General features: G+C 40.8%; 1 protein-coding gene across 1 annotated transcript in view; it reads right to left on the reverse strand.

Moving 5' to 3' along the window:
* The window catches only part of SULF1 (sulfatase 1), a 130,980-nt gene that overhangs the window by 14,719 nt on the left and 100,094 nt on the right, over positions 1–16,167 (reverse strand). Inside the window, exons 11-15 of the mRNA XM_009278418.2 lie at positions 15,743–15,918; positions 15,051–15,179; positions 14,733–14,789; positions 13,600–13,729; positions 249–465 (exon numbers count right to left, since the gene is read on the reverse strand). Coding sequence (XP_009276693.1) covers positions 249–465; positions 13,600–13,729; positions 14,733–14,789; positions 15,051–15,179; positions 15,743–15,918 — 709 coding nt within the window. The remainder of the gene's footprint in view (positions 1–248; positions 466–13,599; positions 13,730–14,732; positions 14,790–15,050; positions 15,180–15,742; positions 15,919–16,167) is intronic.

The raw sequence follows: 16,167 nt of genomic DNA on the forward strand, positions 1-16,167 counted from the left end.
ACCAGCGCATCGCCGCCGCCGCCGCCGCCGGCCTGGAGACTCTTCTTCACTGCCATCCAGAGGGTAAATATTGTTGTTGTTGTTATTCCTGTTATTACAGAGGCAATTATGTAGAACCCGACTGCTAATTACAGATGCATTCATTACACACGGGGGTGAAAACAAGAGTTTGCTGGTAAGCCAACGCTCTGCTAGCCCTTTCCCCCCGCTCTTTGCCTCGGCGGTTCAAGCGATCAGGTAACACTTACTTTGCGCGTTAGGGTTTCTCAAGAACTGTCTTTGATTTTTTCTTTGGGTCCTGCTGTTTCGGTAATCAGTGTCTCCACAGTTGCAGTCTTTGTCTTTACCGCTGTATCCCCGGGAGTGTATGCTGCGGGTCCTTTTTCTGATGGCAAGTATGTCGCTAGATACCTTACACTTGTGAATTCGAAGTTTGCCGGAAGCATCCTCCGTGCACTGCCACTTCTGTGAGAGAGAAAAATGAAGACGATTTCCCAGCAGCCTTCCAAACCCCTGCTACTTTCAGGTGGATTGTAAAACAAGACAGGCAAATTTCTTTAAAAATTAAGCAGTCCCTTAAATAACAAACTGAGAAGGGAAACATTTTAAGGGTCTAAATTCACCCACATTCTTCTCAACATCTCTCTCATGCTAGGCAAACATAAGCTTGAATGAAATCACTGCAAATCTGCATTAAAAAATACAACCCAGCCAAAAAAGATATATAAATCAAGAGTATCTAGACTAAACACATCCCTGAAAGGAGCAAGTAAAAAGTTTTAATTTACTGAGCCACAGAGTACAGCTGTCAGGGCTGTTTTCACCAACTCTTTTTTTTCTTTGAAAAAACAAACTTTGTTTCTTTGTTCTGTGACTCGGAATTTCTAACATGATTCAGGGGAAAATAGAAAATCCCCACAGATGAAGAAGAACTGGTTCTGTCGTAGGGTTCCTTGGAAAAGAGAAGGACAAATTGTGGGTGTGATTTATAGAAAAATACATAAACCACTAACAACATGTAATTTATTTCCTCACCGGTGGTCAGAGTTAGGACCTGCACCCTAAGACGTGCCCCTGCAAACCATGCCACTCAGACCTGCAAACCTTGCTGGCTCTTTATACTTTACACGGGAAGGGAGAAGCCTGAAAGCGCGATACCCCTGGCCACCCTCCCTACACCCAGCAGGTGCGAGCAGGGGAAGAACCTTAGGGACAGTAAACAAATAAATTAGCTTGGATAAACTCCTTTGGATACCTAAGTCTTGAGATTTGTTTCAGACTTGGGAGAAAAAAGTGCAGCCTGGAAGGAGTACCTGTAAAAGGCATCGTACGCATGCTGAATATCAGAGCAAGTGTGGGAGAATGAGAGGAAACAGAGTTCTTCCAGCTTGTCTGCACAATATCTGTCTGACTTGGTCATCAATATCACTGAACCAGATGGAAGATTCCAGGTGGATTTTTCCAGTGGATCCCACTGTCTTCACATTGCAAATTAAAAAGCAACTGGGACTTTAATTTCCTTTCCACACTGAACTGTCTTAAAAAAGCTAAATGTCATTTTTTTTTAAACATGGATAGGTGCTGACAGATCAGAGCTCCTTTGCCCATGCCCAAAGCTTGCCATATATGGCTGCTGGGTTATAGCTGGCACTCGTAACACCCTACACAAGCTAAGAAGCCTGTGAAGATTTTAAGTCAGTTGTAGTCCGAATAACAATAGGGAGAACTAGAAATAGCTATGTTTATTTATAATTTGAATACAACTATAAATGACTATTACCCGGTGAGTTTTGTTCACTCGTGCATCTTAAGCCACAATGACCAGACTTTGCATACAAAGCAATTAAGGTTGGCTGGATAGTGTAGAGAACAAAACTCAATAATACTATTGATAACTGGAACCTTTTAGTTGCAGTTTCAGCTAAGTTTCCCTATAATGTGTCCTTTTTTGGTACCCGTGACTGAATAGCGCAACTTTCTCTTGCCTCATTAATAATAGCAAGACAGCTAGATGCTGGTCCTAATGGAGTCCCCAGCTTAATTTTTGAAATGGACACTAATATCAGAGCACTCACATTTCGGTAAGTCTCTTCCATTAACTAATGTCTGCTCTGGACTCTTTTGGGGGTGCTGTCAAACTGACTGAAGAATGAAGAAAGAAAACTAAGCCTCAGGTAGATTTGCTGACCTGATAACCTGAGGTGTGAGCTGATGTGGCTCTGAACCGCAGCAGCATGAGAGCACTCTCTGGCCTAACATGTGGGCTGAGCGAAAAGATGGATCCCGTGCTCAGAGACCTTGCCTGTGAATTGGCATGACTCTGATCCCAGAACAGTAAACCATGTGTAAAAGGCCATAGACCTACGTACATCTGATCGCCGCCTGAGAAGTTACATTTGTGCCCAGACTTTCAGCGTAAACCCACACCTACAAGTGACAAGGTGACTTTCTACAGGTAAAGATGTCTGAGAGCTATAACGCTTTGCAGGATTTTATTCTGCAATAGCATGTGCACTCTTCCTACTGCAACAAGAGATGGTTGTTACAGGATAAGAACTGCCTGCGCCACTATATTTCCTGTGTTTACTTGGTACGTGTTACACTTATAAATATAAGGCACTAGTTTTTAATGAGTCTCAAAAGCACCACTTTAAAGCAAAATAAGTATTCTCTTTGTCTAACATTAATTATAGCAAGAGGTTCCAGGAGTGGCTTCAATAGCCATTTAGATCACTTTTAACAGTATTATGACTAACGTTGAAACAAGACTCTCTGTGTCTAATAGAAGCAAATAATAGTTCTCTATTTAAAACAGGGATTAAATGGGATTCAGTTCCTCTTTTTTTTTATTTTACCTTAAAAAGTGTCATTATAAAGATGCTTCAGAGTTTTAAGATGGAATTTTTAGACTAACTTTCCTGAATCCCTGCCCATGCCAGCATAATTGGGCACTGAGCATGCATTATGCAGCAAGTCATAATGGTCCTTCTGCTCATCTTTAGATCTATAAAATGCATTAATGCACATAAAAGAAGATTCTGACTGCTGCGCTGCCCTTTCCCGTCCCCTATTTTCTACCTTCCTTCCTGCTATGAATACCAAACTATTCTTTCAAATCCAGGATTATTAGGTTCGGTTTCTGGGCCCCCATTTCTCCATCAATAAAAAAATATTGGCACATATAAAAACTAAGTATATCTTCATTAAATTTTAATTTGTATATGTTTTCTTATTTTCCCCATGTTTATCTTCCTTCTCATGGTGACGTTTCACAAGACACCTAAGCCGATCTAACAATTCACTGTTGCCATAGGAATACGGGATAGTCCCTGCTTCTGGCTGCATGCTGACTTAGGGACCCCTGCGTTGATTTATTTTCTCCCTCAGTAGGAGAAAAGAGGACTAACTCAGAATTAGAAAAAAAAAAACACAACTAATGGGAGAGGAAAAGCAGGACCCTGCCATTTAGCTGCAACGAGCTGTTATATCATTTCAGTCATGTTGTGAAACTTAACCTGTGTCAGCCTTTTTCCCTGTCACTGACTCATCTTTTCCTTCTTTCATCTCATTTCATCACCTACCCTCCAGCAATTATTCCTCTCTCACCTCAGCTCCCCACCTCCAGTTTTCCTCCTGCCTCAATTTAACTTCAGAGGAGAAGCAAACGTGGAAGAGGATCCTTAATACCCCCACACCAACAGAGTCCTGAAACCCCGCACCTGAAAGCTGGCGGGACTATTCCGCTGCGAGGGGCTTTGCTGGTTTACAGCCACCCCGAACCGAAGCAGGGACTCTTGTGCAAGTGCGCTAGGGGCCCCGGCTGGCTCCGCGTGAGCTCTCCCTGCTCTTGGCAGCAAGTTGCAGAGGCAGCTTAAGATAGGTAAAAGGGCTGAGAATCATTTGGGGGCTCGAGCTGCTTTAATCTCTGCCGAACGTGAAGTTTAAACACGTAAGTACATGTGCCTGCTCCTCGGTGGAGAGGCGAGCACCGGACTGCAGCAGGACTGCAGCAGGAGTTTCTCCACAGGTGATGTCATTGGCATGATGCATTTTCATCTGGGGGTAGAAGTTTGCCCTTATAAAGTCATTTCAAAGGCAAAGGGGAGCAAATGGGCTGGTTAAAAGGGTATTGCTTGTACTTGGTGGCTTTGCTTTGTGCTGCTGCTGGCACGGCTCCAGTTGCGACTTAGAGCTACATGAGCAAGACAACAGCAGATGACTTGATAACTACCTTGGGTCTCAGTTTCCTGGTATTAATCAGTTTGTGCCACTGCCTTAGAATTAAGTGAGTCTATTTCATTACTGAATATAATTAAGGCATAAAAATATACATTCAGCATGAATCATTGTGATGTGCTGCACTGTAAATACCCACTTAAGCAGGATATCAAGTCAACTTTGTTTAGTTAATAGACTGTGACAGCTTTGAGAGAGTTCCTGCCCCTTTATATAGAGAGGAAATTAATTAGACAGTTCCTGAAAGGTGTCTTAAGAGTAGGCAAGCTAAGGGTTTCTGTGAAATGTAATTACAGAATGTAATTACCGGTATTTGCAGTAGACACTTCAGTGTTAAATATCTTGTCAGATTTTATCACAAAGCTATGAAACCCTGAAAAACATACAACCAGAAATATAACACGGCAACAATATTTTTACAGGTGCTTTTTCATTTTGGTAATGTGTGACTGACTTCGAGTATTATTGCTCAGCCTAGGGAATGTTAAGATAAGGCATGAAAAGGAAGAGTCATGAATTTAAACATGTCCTCAAGATCTCATTTCCCTTTTTTCCTGTTTCAAAAGGTATAATCTAAATTTGAAAACAGTTTAGATGAAAATACCATCATGGGCTGTGTATGTGTGTACCGCTTTCCTCTATTAGCAGTAACCAGACCTGGGTGAGTGTCAGGGGACCTGATGTGATAATACCGGTAAGGGAGTCTGGTTTAGGGCTGTGCTACTGCAGTGAGAACTGAGTCCTGTTTTTGCTTTCTCTGTGCCATTCAAAGAGGCCATGTCACACAGCATATTGAAAAGTGCTCTGTGATTAGTTGGCTATGGTAAATAGTCCAGAGCAGCAGCAGTTTATTTCTGCTGAACTGGACCTGAATACTGAAAAATGTTTACGGGCTAAGGCCATGTCCTCTACGCGTTCCCGCAGAGCAGTCATGAACCCTGGTCCTGACTGAGGCTCCTAAGTGCTCCTGGAAATATTAATCTGTGTTGTTACACCTCACCAGTGTTTGAACATTGCACGCGAGTGCAGCTGTTTCACAGGGATGGTGTGCCAGGTTCGCTCAGGGAATTTGGAATTGCTGCATTTTTATGGAACAAAAATCTCCTCCTTGAGTTTAGAACTGGGTTGACGCCACCCTTAAGGGCAGGTCCCAGTTTTTGCACCACTCCCTCATAACTGGACCACCTTGTATTGAATCACGCACAGCTCCGGAGTCTACTGACGTTAACATACCCAAAAATGGTTATTTATATACAGCCTAACACCCTGAGGAAGTGTTCCTGAAAAGTGCAATGGTCAGCGGTTCAACAGATAGGGAAGCAATTTGTCCTATAAGAACTGATGTAATATAGGGCAAAATGTATGACAGACTTTAGAAATACATTCAGTTAAATACACAGGGACAGAACTGGAGGAAAAAAGAATGAAGAAATTAATCACTGTATAACAGAAATAACCTTATGAAAATTGCCAATTTTGAGCTACTTCACAGTGTTTAAGAAATGGAGGAAAGAGAAAATAGCCTAGGAAGTTTACAGACTATGCAATTTCACATTCTTGACGTACAGACAAGATTGATTTTAAGTGTCATAGTTGTAGCAGTTCTCTAGTTTGTAAAAAATGCATGGACTGCATTGTCAGCTCTAGAAGTGTAGGCACTTAGGTTGAGACATCAAATATTTGACCTCCAGAGCATTCTCTACCAAATCTATTAGCTTGTCTGTAGTTACAACTCAACATCAACAGACTTCTGTTATTATCCAATAAACGTCCACTCTCAGGTGCAAACAAATAGGAGCCAATGAAAAGGATAAATTTAGCCTTTCGCTTATAAATAGCAATACTGATAATAACCAGTTACTATTGGGTCATATACATTTAATTTACAGAGGGCTTAATTTATATTATATTTCACTGGATACTTTAAAATGGAAACTCTGCAAAAATAAAACCTCAAAGGAGTACTACAGAAAGTGCGAAACATGACTCTTGCATAATCTATGTTTTCTGTCTAAACATTTATGGCACATAACATTGCTTTTTAAGGTGTCATTCTACCAAAAAGTCTTTCTGTTAGAGAACACTGATAAGATGGTCGTAAAAATGCTGAACACAGTTGTGCATTGAAAGAGATTAAACCAGTGAAACCAGTGATGTTCCTAGACTGGAATATCTCTGGATTTTATGCAGAATAGAGCTGGTATTTCAGATTAAGAATTGCTTAAATTTGAAGAATTGTCAAATCTGGAAAGAGCTGCCCTCTGTTTAATAGGAAACTTAAATATTTAGGCTGAAATGTGAAATATTTAGGCTGAAATATGAAATACCGTGCTTTGAAGGATTATTTTTAGAGATAAAGGAACTTATCTTCGTATTTGGTTTTAAGTCATAAACAGGGTGGTATTTTAACAAGGGATAACATAATTTCTGGCAATTCCTATGAATTCTTGAGCAACTATGTTGCAGGCATGCTTCTGTCAACTATGAAGGATGACTCTGCAGGGTCTAAAGAGAGCAACAGCTGCAAGAGCTGTTCATGAAAGCACTGTAGTATGTACTTAGTTTTAAGCACATGACTGGTTGCAAACACATACGCTTCCAGCTAAGCCTGTGTATGGATGCTCTGCCGAATTATGACTAAGAAAAGGTGGTATCAATGGGCAGATGGTAAAGAAGAGCCAGCTTCAAACTGATGTTCTGGTAAACCAGGCTGACGGGATTAGTTGTCACTGCTTTAAGCACAAGCAAATGTTGCTACTATGAAGAAAAAAATATTTTCTTTCTTGCAGTAATCTACACTGACTGGGCAGCTAATACCTTGCTTTAGGAATGCCATAAGAAACTCTGTTTGAATAGGTACAACATGATAGAAAATGGAGAAAGACACGCTGAGGTGGGAGGCAGCATATGGAAGAGCAATACGTTAATGCACTCCTGCGTGCTCATCACCAGTGCCTTTTGACTCCTGCAAGTGTCAGGAGGTTGTTCTGAAACCGGGAGGATCCATGAGTGATGTTTATATGCCATATCATAATTTTAGTTGGGTTTTAGTGGGTGCTCGGGGTCTGGCTGTCAGTTGCTGGCCAGCCATCTGACACTTCTGGCCAGCTTTTACCGGCTTATGTGTTTTTATTCATACTCCGCAGCTGGTCATAAAGCTGACCTTTACAAATGTATGGTCTGTGATATTTATTTTATGAGAACATAGATACCTGAGCCAAACCAGACTACACCTAATAAGCCCCATTCTAATTTCCTTTATAATATTATCTGTAAGCTGATTGATGGCAAGTGTTCTTTTAGCATTACAAATAGACATGCTTTTGACTGAATGCTGATATGATAATGTGATAAATATGAACAATAAAATTAAATTCTTATGCTAGATTTTTAAATGGCGAAGGATACGTGAGAAATAAGAGGTATATATAGACTACATAACATGATCTTTGGATCAGAGCCAGAAGAATCTTGCACATTTACTGCAGAGCTGATGCTTGGATTCAGCAACATGTCTCCAGTGACTACCTGTAAAGCCTTAAATCACTGTAAAATACATTGAGACCTAACTAAAATCTCACTGTACAGTCTTCAAGTGTATACTCCAAATGGAACATTATTTCTTTAGAGCGGTTTTGGGATACACTTCCTCAGAAGGAAACACAATATTCTGCATCTCTAAAGGTGAGGTGCATGAACAGAGAGCACAAGGAAGGTTAGCAGCTATGGCATTATACCTGTCTAGCTCGGTTTGAGTTCATGGGCATGCATGTCATACAAACACAGGCAGCATGACGCATTTTTCCATTCTGCCCACTGTCAGTGCTCGTTGGAGCTGGCAGCAGACCACAGATCTTTGCAAGTTTCAGACCTTTGCTGTTCACAAACTGGCAGGTATTGCGGAGCAGATGGTAGGAGATGTATGCCCATAAAATAAACAGACCTGTGTCTGGGTTTGGTTGCTGAGTCATCCAACCTAAGAGCTGAAATTTTAAACACAAACCTTCACAGTCCTCATTTTTGGAGGGTGGCCTTTTTTTCCCCCCCTGTTGGGAAAATTTTAAAATAAGGTTGTGGTTTGTGTAATTTTTGTAAGAGGATAAAAATGCATGTTTGGCTATGGATTTGATACTGATTATAAATAATGGATTGAACAGTACACTGGAGACACCCAGCCTACCAGTCACAAGATCTCAAAAGGTAACTGCTATCTGGGAAACAGTGTTAAGTCCCAGAAGTCAAAATTATGCCTCAGGAAAATTCCTATGACTCAGACTGGTGGAGAGAAAAAGAGTAAATACTTATGAATTAACTCAGCTCATTAATTACACGTTTAGGTAAGGGAAGAGAGAAAGAAAAGGTATAAATGAAAACACAGTTAACATGCTTTTATTTGATATTTGCTAAGTATCAAGAAGAATTTCATGGGTGAGAAGATGGACTGAGTTCAACAAAAATAACCTGCCAGAGGACTGAAGAGCAGCTTGCCTCTAAACCTCCTGAACTAACATGTATGCTCAACTCAGGTTATTTCAGTGGAAATCTGAGAGGAGATTTGTGTCATGATAAGGTTGTATTAATCCAGAGAAACATTTGTTCACATGTTATTATTTCTGTTCTATTGGAAAATTAACGAAGTTTTAGTTAAAAGTTTGCACTAATTGTTTCCCATTTTAAAACAACAGCAGGGGTAGCAATGTTGCAGATGAATAGATATTTCTATACTGTGTACCTTATTACAGTAAAGCTGAGAGGGGAAATATGTATCAATGAAATATAACACACACACACCCCCCCCGCAAACCATTTAAGTGCTAAAATCCATCAATAGTCACTATTAAACCAACTGGGCTCAATCAGGTGACCTCAGTAAGTTACACCACATAAATTGGTGACAAATTTGGCATATAAAGTACGAAGGAAACCTCCGGTTCCCATCATAATTTCTTGAGTGCTCTCTGGGATGTGAAGGAGGGACTGCAAAGGAAACTTCTACCCCGCCCCAAGCCGCAAAGCTGAGCGGAGAGCCCACCCCGCTGCTGCTCCCTTTGCAGGGGGAGTGAACCTGGCCTGAGTGTGATGGGACTGGCTGTGCTGCGGGTGAGCGCAGGTCAACAGATGGGTCAGGGCGGGAGCCGAAATCTAGTCTGTATCCAAATATGACACGGGCAGGCATAACTCACTTACAAGATGGACAAAATTAACAGCGCTTCCCAAGTTACGAAGCTGAGGAGGAGGAAGAAAACATGAAATCCTCAAGTCCAGGTGTTAAGCAAGCAAAAAATTAAGAGCATGTGCAATTGCTGGAAGGAACATCTGGAGGTCATTTAGTCCAACCTCCTCTTCAAAGTAGGAACAACATTATTAGGTTTTGAAAGTATCCCTGGATGGGCCTTCCACAGCTTCTTCGGGCTCCAGTGCTTAATCACTCTTACGGTAACATTTTTTTCCACACACCTAGTCAGACTTTCCCTTGCTGCAACTTGTCTGTGGCTGATATCCGTTTTGCTGTGCACCTCCAAGAAGTGCCTGGGTCTGCCTTCTCTCTAATTAGCCATTAGTTAGTTGAAGGAAGCAATTAGAGTCCCCCTTTGCCTTCTGTTCTCCTGGCTAAACAAACCTCTGCCCCTCCTCAGTACTTCCTGACCATCTCTGGGGTCCTCTCCTGGACTTGCTCCAGCTTACCGATGTCCCTCTGCTAATGGAGGTCCCAACCCAAATGGAGCACTCCAGCTGCAGCCCACAAGCACCAAGGAGAGGCGAGTAATCACTTCCCATGACCTGTTAGCTGCGCTCTTGCTAATGCAGCTCAGCAGGCGCGGTCCTCTCCTCCGCAAGGGCTCAGTCCTGACCTGAGTTAATGGCTGGCTGAACATAACTCAAAAGTGAACATATCCATGCAGTTGTGCGCATCTCATTTCTGACGTGTTCTCAAGGAGGTGAGTGAACTTTTGGGAACTGTCCTCCCATAAAGGAGATTAGGAAAAAATAGCAAGGGGAGGGTGCTCTACAATGAAAGTGATGCAATCTGTCAATGGTGCTAAAAAATTTAAATAAAAAAAAATCATAGTGAAAGTAGTTTAACTTAATTTTGCATATGCATTTTATAACTATTTTTTCTTAATGAAACAAAACTTTTTTTTTTTTTGTAACCCATAAGCCTTACTGATTTGCAGCTAAATGTAATCTATAATTTAAATTTCCTATCTCTTTTTGGAAAACAGTCATTTAGAACTTTAAATATTATGGACTAATTATAGCAATTATACAGATGTTTAATATTTTCTTTTTTTTCCATTTTTTATGTTTACCTACTTTCGGATAGACATTGAGCATAGAAAAAATTGAAATTTTGAAACTTTTAATTAAAAAAAGTGTCTTTACTGTGCCAGGTTATTTTTTTCTTTTTTTTTTTTAATTTTTTTTTTGTTTAGATGTTACTTATTAAAAAGAAAATAAGCTGAAGCAATGATTTTCCTGAGTACCACATCCTTGGAGATTTTGGAACTAGCAGGTCTCAGGATCACACCTCATTTTAATACAGGAAAAACAAATTTTCTTCTTTTTCAACTCCCAATTGTGTTCTCTGTTTCCAATGAACTAGATATTGACTAAAGTAAATTAAAATGAAGAACAAGCTCTAAATGTACTAGGCAGTACATTGGCGTATTAACTCACCAAATGCCTATTCTTAGTTCCAGACATTTAGCAGAAACTTCCCACAGACCAGTAATTTCATTATTTAATAATCTGTCAGCAATCACTCATTCTGTGAAGGCGATTTTAATTTAAGTGATGTTAACTGCAACCGGTTAGAGTAAATGTAGGAAGTATTATAAACCATCATAATTAAAATGAAGACTTTTCTCTATATATGCACCTATGTAATTTAAATTAAAGATAGTAATCTCAAAAGGTAAAATAAAGTTAAGACCCACATAACAATATTTCAGCTTTCTCTTTTTCAAGAGGTGCAAAATGACTAGGGGAAATCTGCTGGAAGAACCTCATATTAAACTATGATGCCTCATATTGCACATTGGAAACCACCTGGGCTAAAGTAAAATTATTTGGCCTATTCACTTTTAATTTTCTTTAAGAACTTTTCTACATGGAAGAAATCCTGCGGACACTTATTTCACACTGCAATGCCCTGCTGATGTTCATCTTATTTCCAATGTTGCTCTTTAAATTCACACCCTTCCTGTTCTGCGTTGACTTCCCTGTGAGCACTGCATACAGCCCATCCCCGAGAGAGAAACTGCCCTTGCTCTGTCTGACGGGAGGTTTCTGTAGGCGTGTTTAACTTTGGCATCCCGGCAAGAAGCCTTCAGGCTGTTAGAGAAGTATCAGGGACAACTTTGGTCTCTTTGTTTAAGAAAATAATTTATATACACCGATGGCTAGGTCTGAAAATTGGTCTTAAAAAGGTCAGTTCAGCCCTGTCCTCCATTCAGCCATGAGGGATGGCTGCTGGACTCTGTGGAGCCAACGTATCTTCTGCATTTAAAGGACCTCGATGGGAGTTCGTAGGTGGGAGAGCCGCTGCCAAACACCATTGCTCTCGTAAGCTCCTTGCTGACTCAAGGCCGCCTCCCTCCACCCTTTGATCAAACGGGATTCACCAATATGGGATGGAAAGACAAGTCTACCACAGTGGGCTGGGTACACGGCTGTGAGCAGGGTTTCCTACTGCTTCAGGTGTGATATCTCGTCAGGACACTTAACCTTTTCTACTCACATGTGGAAAAGTAAAGCTATTCCAAGCCTGGATTTTGACATAGGAGGTAATAAATATAAGAAATAATTGCAAAGAAAATATTTTGGTATTTTAAAACTAAACATTTTAGCGTCTAACAGTCTAAATGACTCCATTGATCTCCTTTAGTTTTTATAAAAATGTTCAGTTTTTCAAATTTAATCTCTGTTTACAATGGCAGTGTTTGAACTCCTGAAAACTTTGCTTTTGGGTGAGACACTGATATTGTGTATATCCCTTCAAAAGGGGCCACGTTTAAGGAGCATGTGTGAGGTGAGAGCTGTGGCAGAGGACCTGACCGAGGATGTGCCAGCCAAAACATATTCCAGTCCAATCTGGGATTAACCGAGATTTACTGTAACACTACGCTCTAATGAACGAGAAGGGGAAAGGTAGGGATGGAGCATTTCTTTAAGTGAACGAGCTCTCCCCAGTGCCCTCCAGTTTCTTGTGCGGAGCTCTACCTGCCCTGGGTGAAGCACCATGGGTGGCTGCAGATGGAAGCGGAGCACAGTGGGGCTTTATGCTCCCGTTCAAAACAGCTTACTGATATTTCAGTGCCAGGCCTATGGCCGGCTGCAGCGGTCTGAGCAAACATCTGAGGGAAAGGCACAAGCGCCTGCCTGGGAAAAATCGCCTCACACTCCTCTGGGGAGGTGTGTGGGGACGGGGACAGAGGGGGAGGACGGCAGGGAGGGTGCGAGCTGCTGCCTGGGGCCCCCAGCATGTGCCTGGTTAGAGGTGGTGTCTGTGGGAAGGCATACCGCTCCCTTCCACATCTCCCCAGTAAATTCATCTTCAGATGTTACTGTAGGTATAGCATTAATTCAGAACGGATTGAAGAGAATTTGGGGTCAGACTCACTTTTTCTTAATTTAGCTCCCTCCTGTATACACGCTGCAGAGCTGCAAGTGTAAGCATACTAGTCAGGGATGCAGTAACTTCTGGTTTTGTGAGCAGGCAATCAGACCTTTGTATGAGTCAGGCGTTATACTGAAATCATTAAGGCTACGAGAAGAAAAAGTAATGCTTGGGTATGGGTATCACTGTCTGATTCTTTACAGTGACCTTAAACAGCAAACGTTTCTGAGCAAGGGGACCCTTCTATTAAAGGTGTTTCAATAAATAATAAAACATGATGATTACCCAGTGTGTTGTCCAGTTGTTCATGCCAGCAAATGAAGTCATGTGCAACTGGAGGACTAACCAGTTTGCTTCAGTAATTCTGAATTAGCCCAGTGAGTACAAGCTTTCACTGCCCAAAAACATTCTCTCCCTTATTCATAATTATCATTGAATTATCTTGCATATTTAGCAATACACTGAATCAAAGAAAAAGTAGTCATCTAACGTTATATTTGAGCACACGAGTTTTACCATAAGGCCTGTACTGAGACAGCAAACTAAGGACCAGCCCTCCAACACCTTAAATTGGGCCATTGCTTAGAGCAATTTGTGTCTGGTTTTCTTTGCTCTGAAGATATTCAGAATAATGGTCTTTTCGCTATCTTCCAAATGCCATGTTCTTCAAATTCTTTTGACCCATAGTGAAAAACAGGTATTCCCCTGTGGCACATAGAAGACTGCAGTTGTTTGTGGCTTACCTGTCCTGGTTGTTCACAGGCTGTCTGGTATCTTGCTTGTTGGCATAATTCTTTTACTCTCTCATATTTTGGCAGTTGATTAGACTGCTGAGTGCTTTTGTTGGGTTCCTCCTTCTTGCGTAGAAATTTGCTTTAAAAAAACCAAAGTTGAATATTTTAGATACATTCCTCTAAACTCTGGAGATGATGAATCTAACTGGAAAAGCAAAGCTACATGAAGATTTAATGTCTTCTCAGGAAAAAATCCCCACATTTCTGTTACTGACCTTCAATGTAGGTCGTGTACTGAAAAAAAGGCTCAGGTGATTTGCTGGAAATTGCCCAAAGAGAAATAAGGGCTGCTGAAATATGTTTAACTGGTACAGTTCAGCACCATTCAAAAAAATATGTATGTTCTTTCACAAAGCAAAACACACTGAAGCAGTACTCGCCTGGCTGAAAAGCCCAGCTGAAGAGACAAAAGGGCTTCCACACTCAGTCAGCACTAGCTTGGCTATATCTTATATATTACAATGTGTCTTATATGCACTGTTTGGTACTACATCATACAAGATTTCCATAATCTGTAAAGCCATAAAGTGCCACAAGGAAACTGCTGTAAAATTTTTACTCAGAGAAAATTTTCACTGCAGTAATTGGCAAGGTGAGAGAGCATAAAGAGGTATCAGTGAAATGAGGAGCAGTTATAGTCATAAAACTCATTTACACATAAGTCTTTTCTTAGCTAGAACAAAAATAAAGAATGCTTCCAATATGTGATGGAAAATACAAAATCAGTTGATAAGAGGATTCTGCACAGCTGGATTTGAAACAGAGATTTGGAAAGAAAATGAGTCAGATGATGACGTAAGTGGTCACAAGTACAATGTTAGAGAAAGAGGAGGTACAGGCTAGGAGAGTCGCCAGAAAAGCATGGTTTCAAATTTCTTCAGAGGTAGGGATTTGGGAGCACAGCAGCTTGCAAAGCCAGTGGTGGGAAACTAGGAAACAAGTCAGGCCTGTAAGTTTGCTTGCAAAATTTACTACTTCGCTGACCATAAAAAGGAAGAGGAGGGAGCAGAAAGGAAAGCATGTACAAGTGAGTGTTCCCAGCAGGCAGGCTCTCCCAAAACTCTCTCACCCCTAATAATTACCCTCTTTCCACCAGAAATGTGTCACGCCAAATTTTGGTCTTCTTGTTTGTTCGAAACCTGAAAGCAAAATAATAACATTTACTGCTGGCACCTATGTATAGCACTGCTAGTGTTAACAATTTATTTTTGAAAAAACACCTCTCCACTTATATATACCTGCAATTTTATAGATGTGCTATTTAAGACACTCTTCAAATGTGGAAGCTGTGGTCATTGGCATGACACAGCTCATTTTCACAGAATCTTTTTCCACTCAGTTGTTGATTTACTTAGGTGTTTGCTTCTGAACTGGCTAAAAAAAAAAATGCTGGGACCCACCTGTTTCCTGGTCTCTCCAAGTCCAGAAGTTTTAGGACAGATTTGCCATCCATATCTGGAGGCGTGTCAAGTCCTGCTATATCCAGAATTGTTGGAGCGAGATCAATATTGAGAACTATCTGAGGCACTCTGCAAATCAACAGAAAAGGTCATAGCTGTCGTGTTCAATATGTAAGTCTTCACATTCTCTTGGATATAGAATGGTAATTAATGTTTATCAGGGCTCTGAAGATGTAAAGCTCTACAGAAGTGCTAAGTTTAGAAAATCCCCTTTGAAGGCTACAATTCTGAGAACGACAGGCCAGTACTGCAGACTTGTCATCACAAAGAAAAAGCTAAGCACAATAAAACACGGAGGTGCAGTAGCCACTACTCTTATCTCATTGACAATGAGGGCATCACGCCATCCATTCTGCTAAACCAGAAGGTCAGCAGTGAAGATGAGCACCTACTTTTTGAAAGCAAAACCCAAAGCCTAACCCTACGGGACTACACATTATACAGCTTTCTCATCTGCATTATAACTTATTAATAATATGCAAAATGAAAGACGTGCCTCTTTATAAGGCTCATTGCTCTACAATAATAGGACATCCTTTATGAAATGAAACTAGACAGAGTGATAATTACATGCTCTTAGAAACATTTTACATTAGGTTCAACAGCTGTGCTAGAGACATAAGAGAACGTACACTGATCCCGGCTCTACACTTGGACCACGAATAAAGAAAGGAACTCGAATATCAAAGTCATATGGCATTGACTTCCCCTTGACCAGTCCAAACTGCCCGATATGGTAACCGTGGTCAGCAGTGTAAATAATGTAGGTATTCTCCAGTTCTCCCATCTCTGTAAGCATTTGGTATAACTGCAACACAGCATAGGAAAAACTCTGAATTAAATGTAGCAAAACATGTTTTGTGCATAATCATTTATAACCATAATTTTACTCCCTTAAATACACGGAACCAATGATGACATCGATGAGGTTGTTGAAACAGACGTGCTGGGGATGAACATTTTTACATCCTGTCTTTACTGTGCTGTTAAAAAATTCAACTTACAAGTTCAATTTCACATTTGACAGAGGGGAAAATTAAACAGGTCCAGAAAATTA

Source organism: Aptenodytes forsteri, unplaced genomic scaffold (genome assembly GCF_000699145.1).
Source record: "Aptenodytes forsteri isolate BGI_AS27 unplaced genomic scaffold, ASM69914v1 Scaffold18, whole genome shotgun sequence".
NCBI classification, from domain to species: Eukaryota; Metazoa; Chordata; class Aves; order Sphenisciformes; family Spheniscidae; genus Aptenodytes; species Aptenodytes forsteri.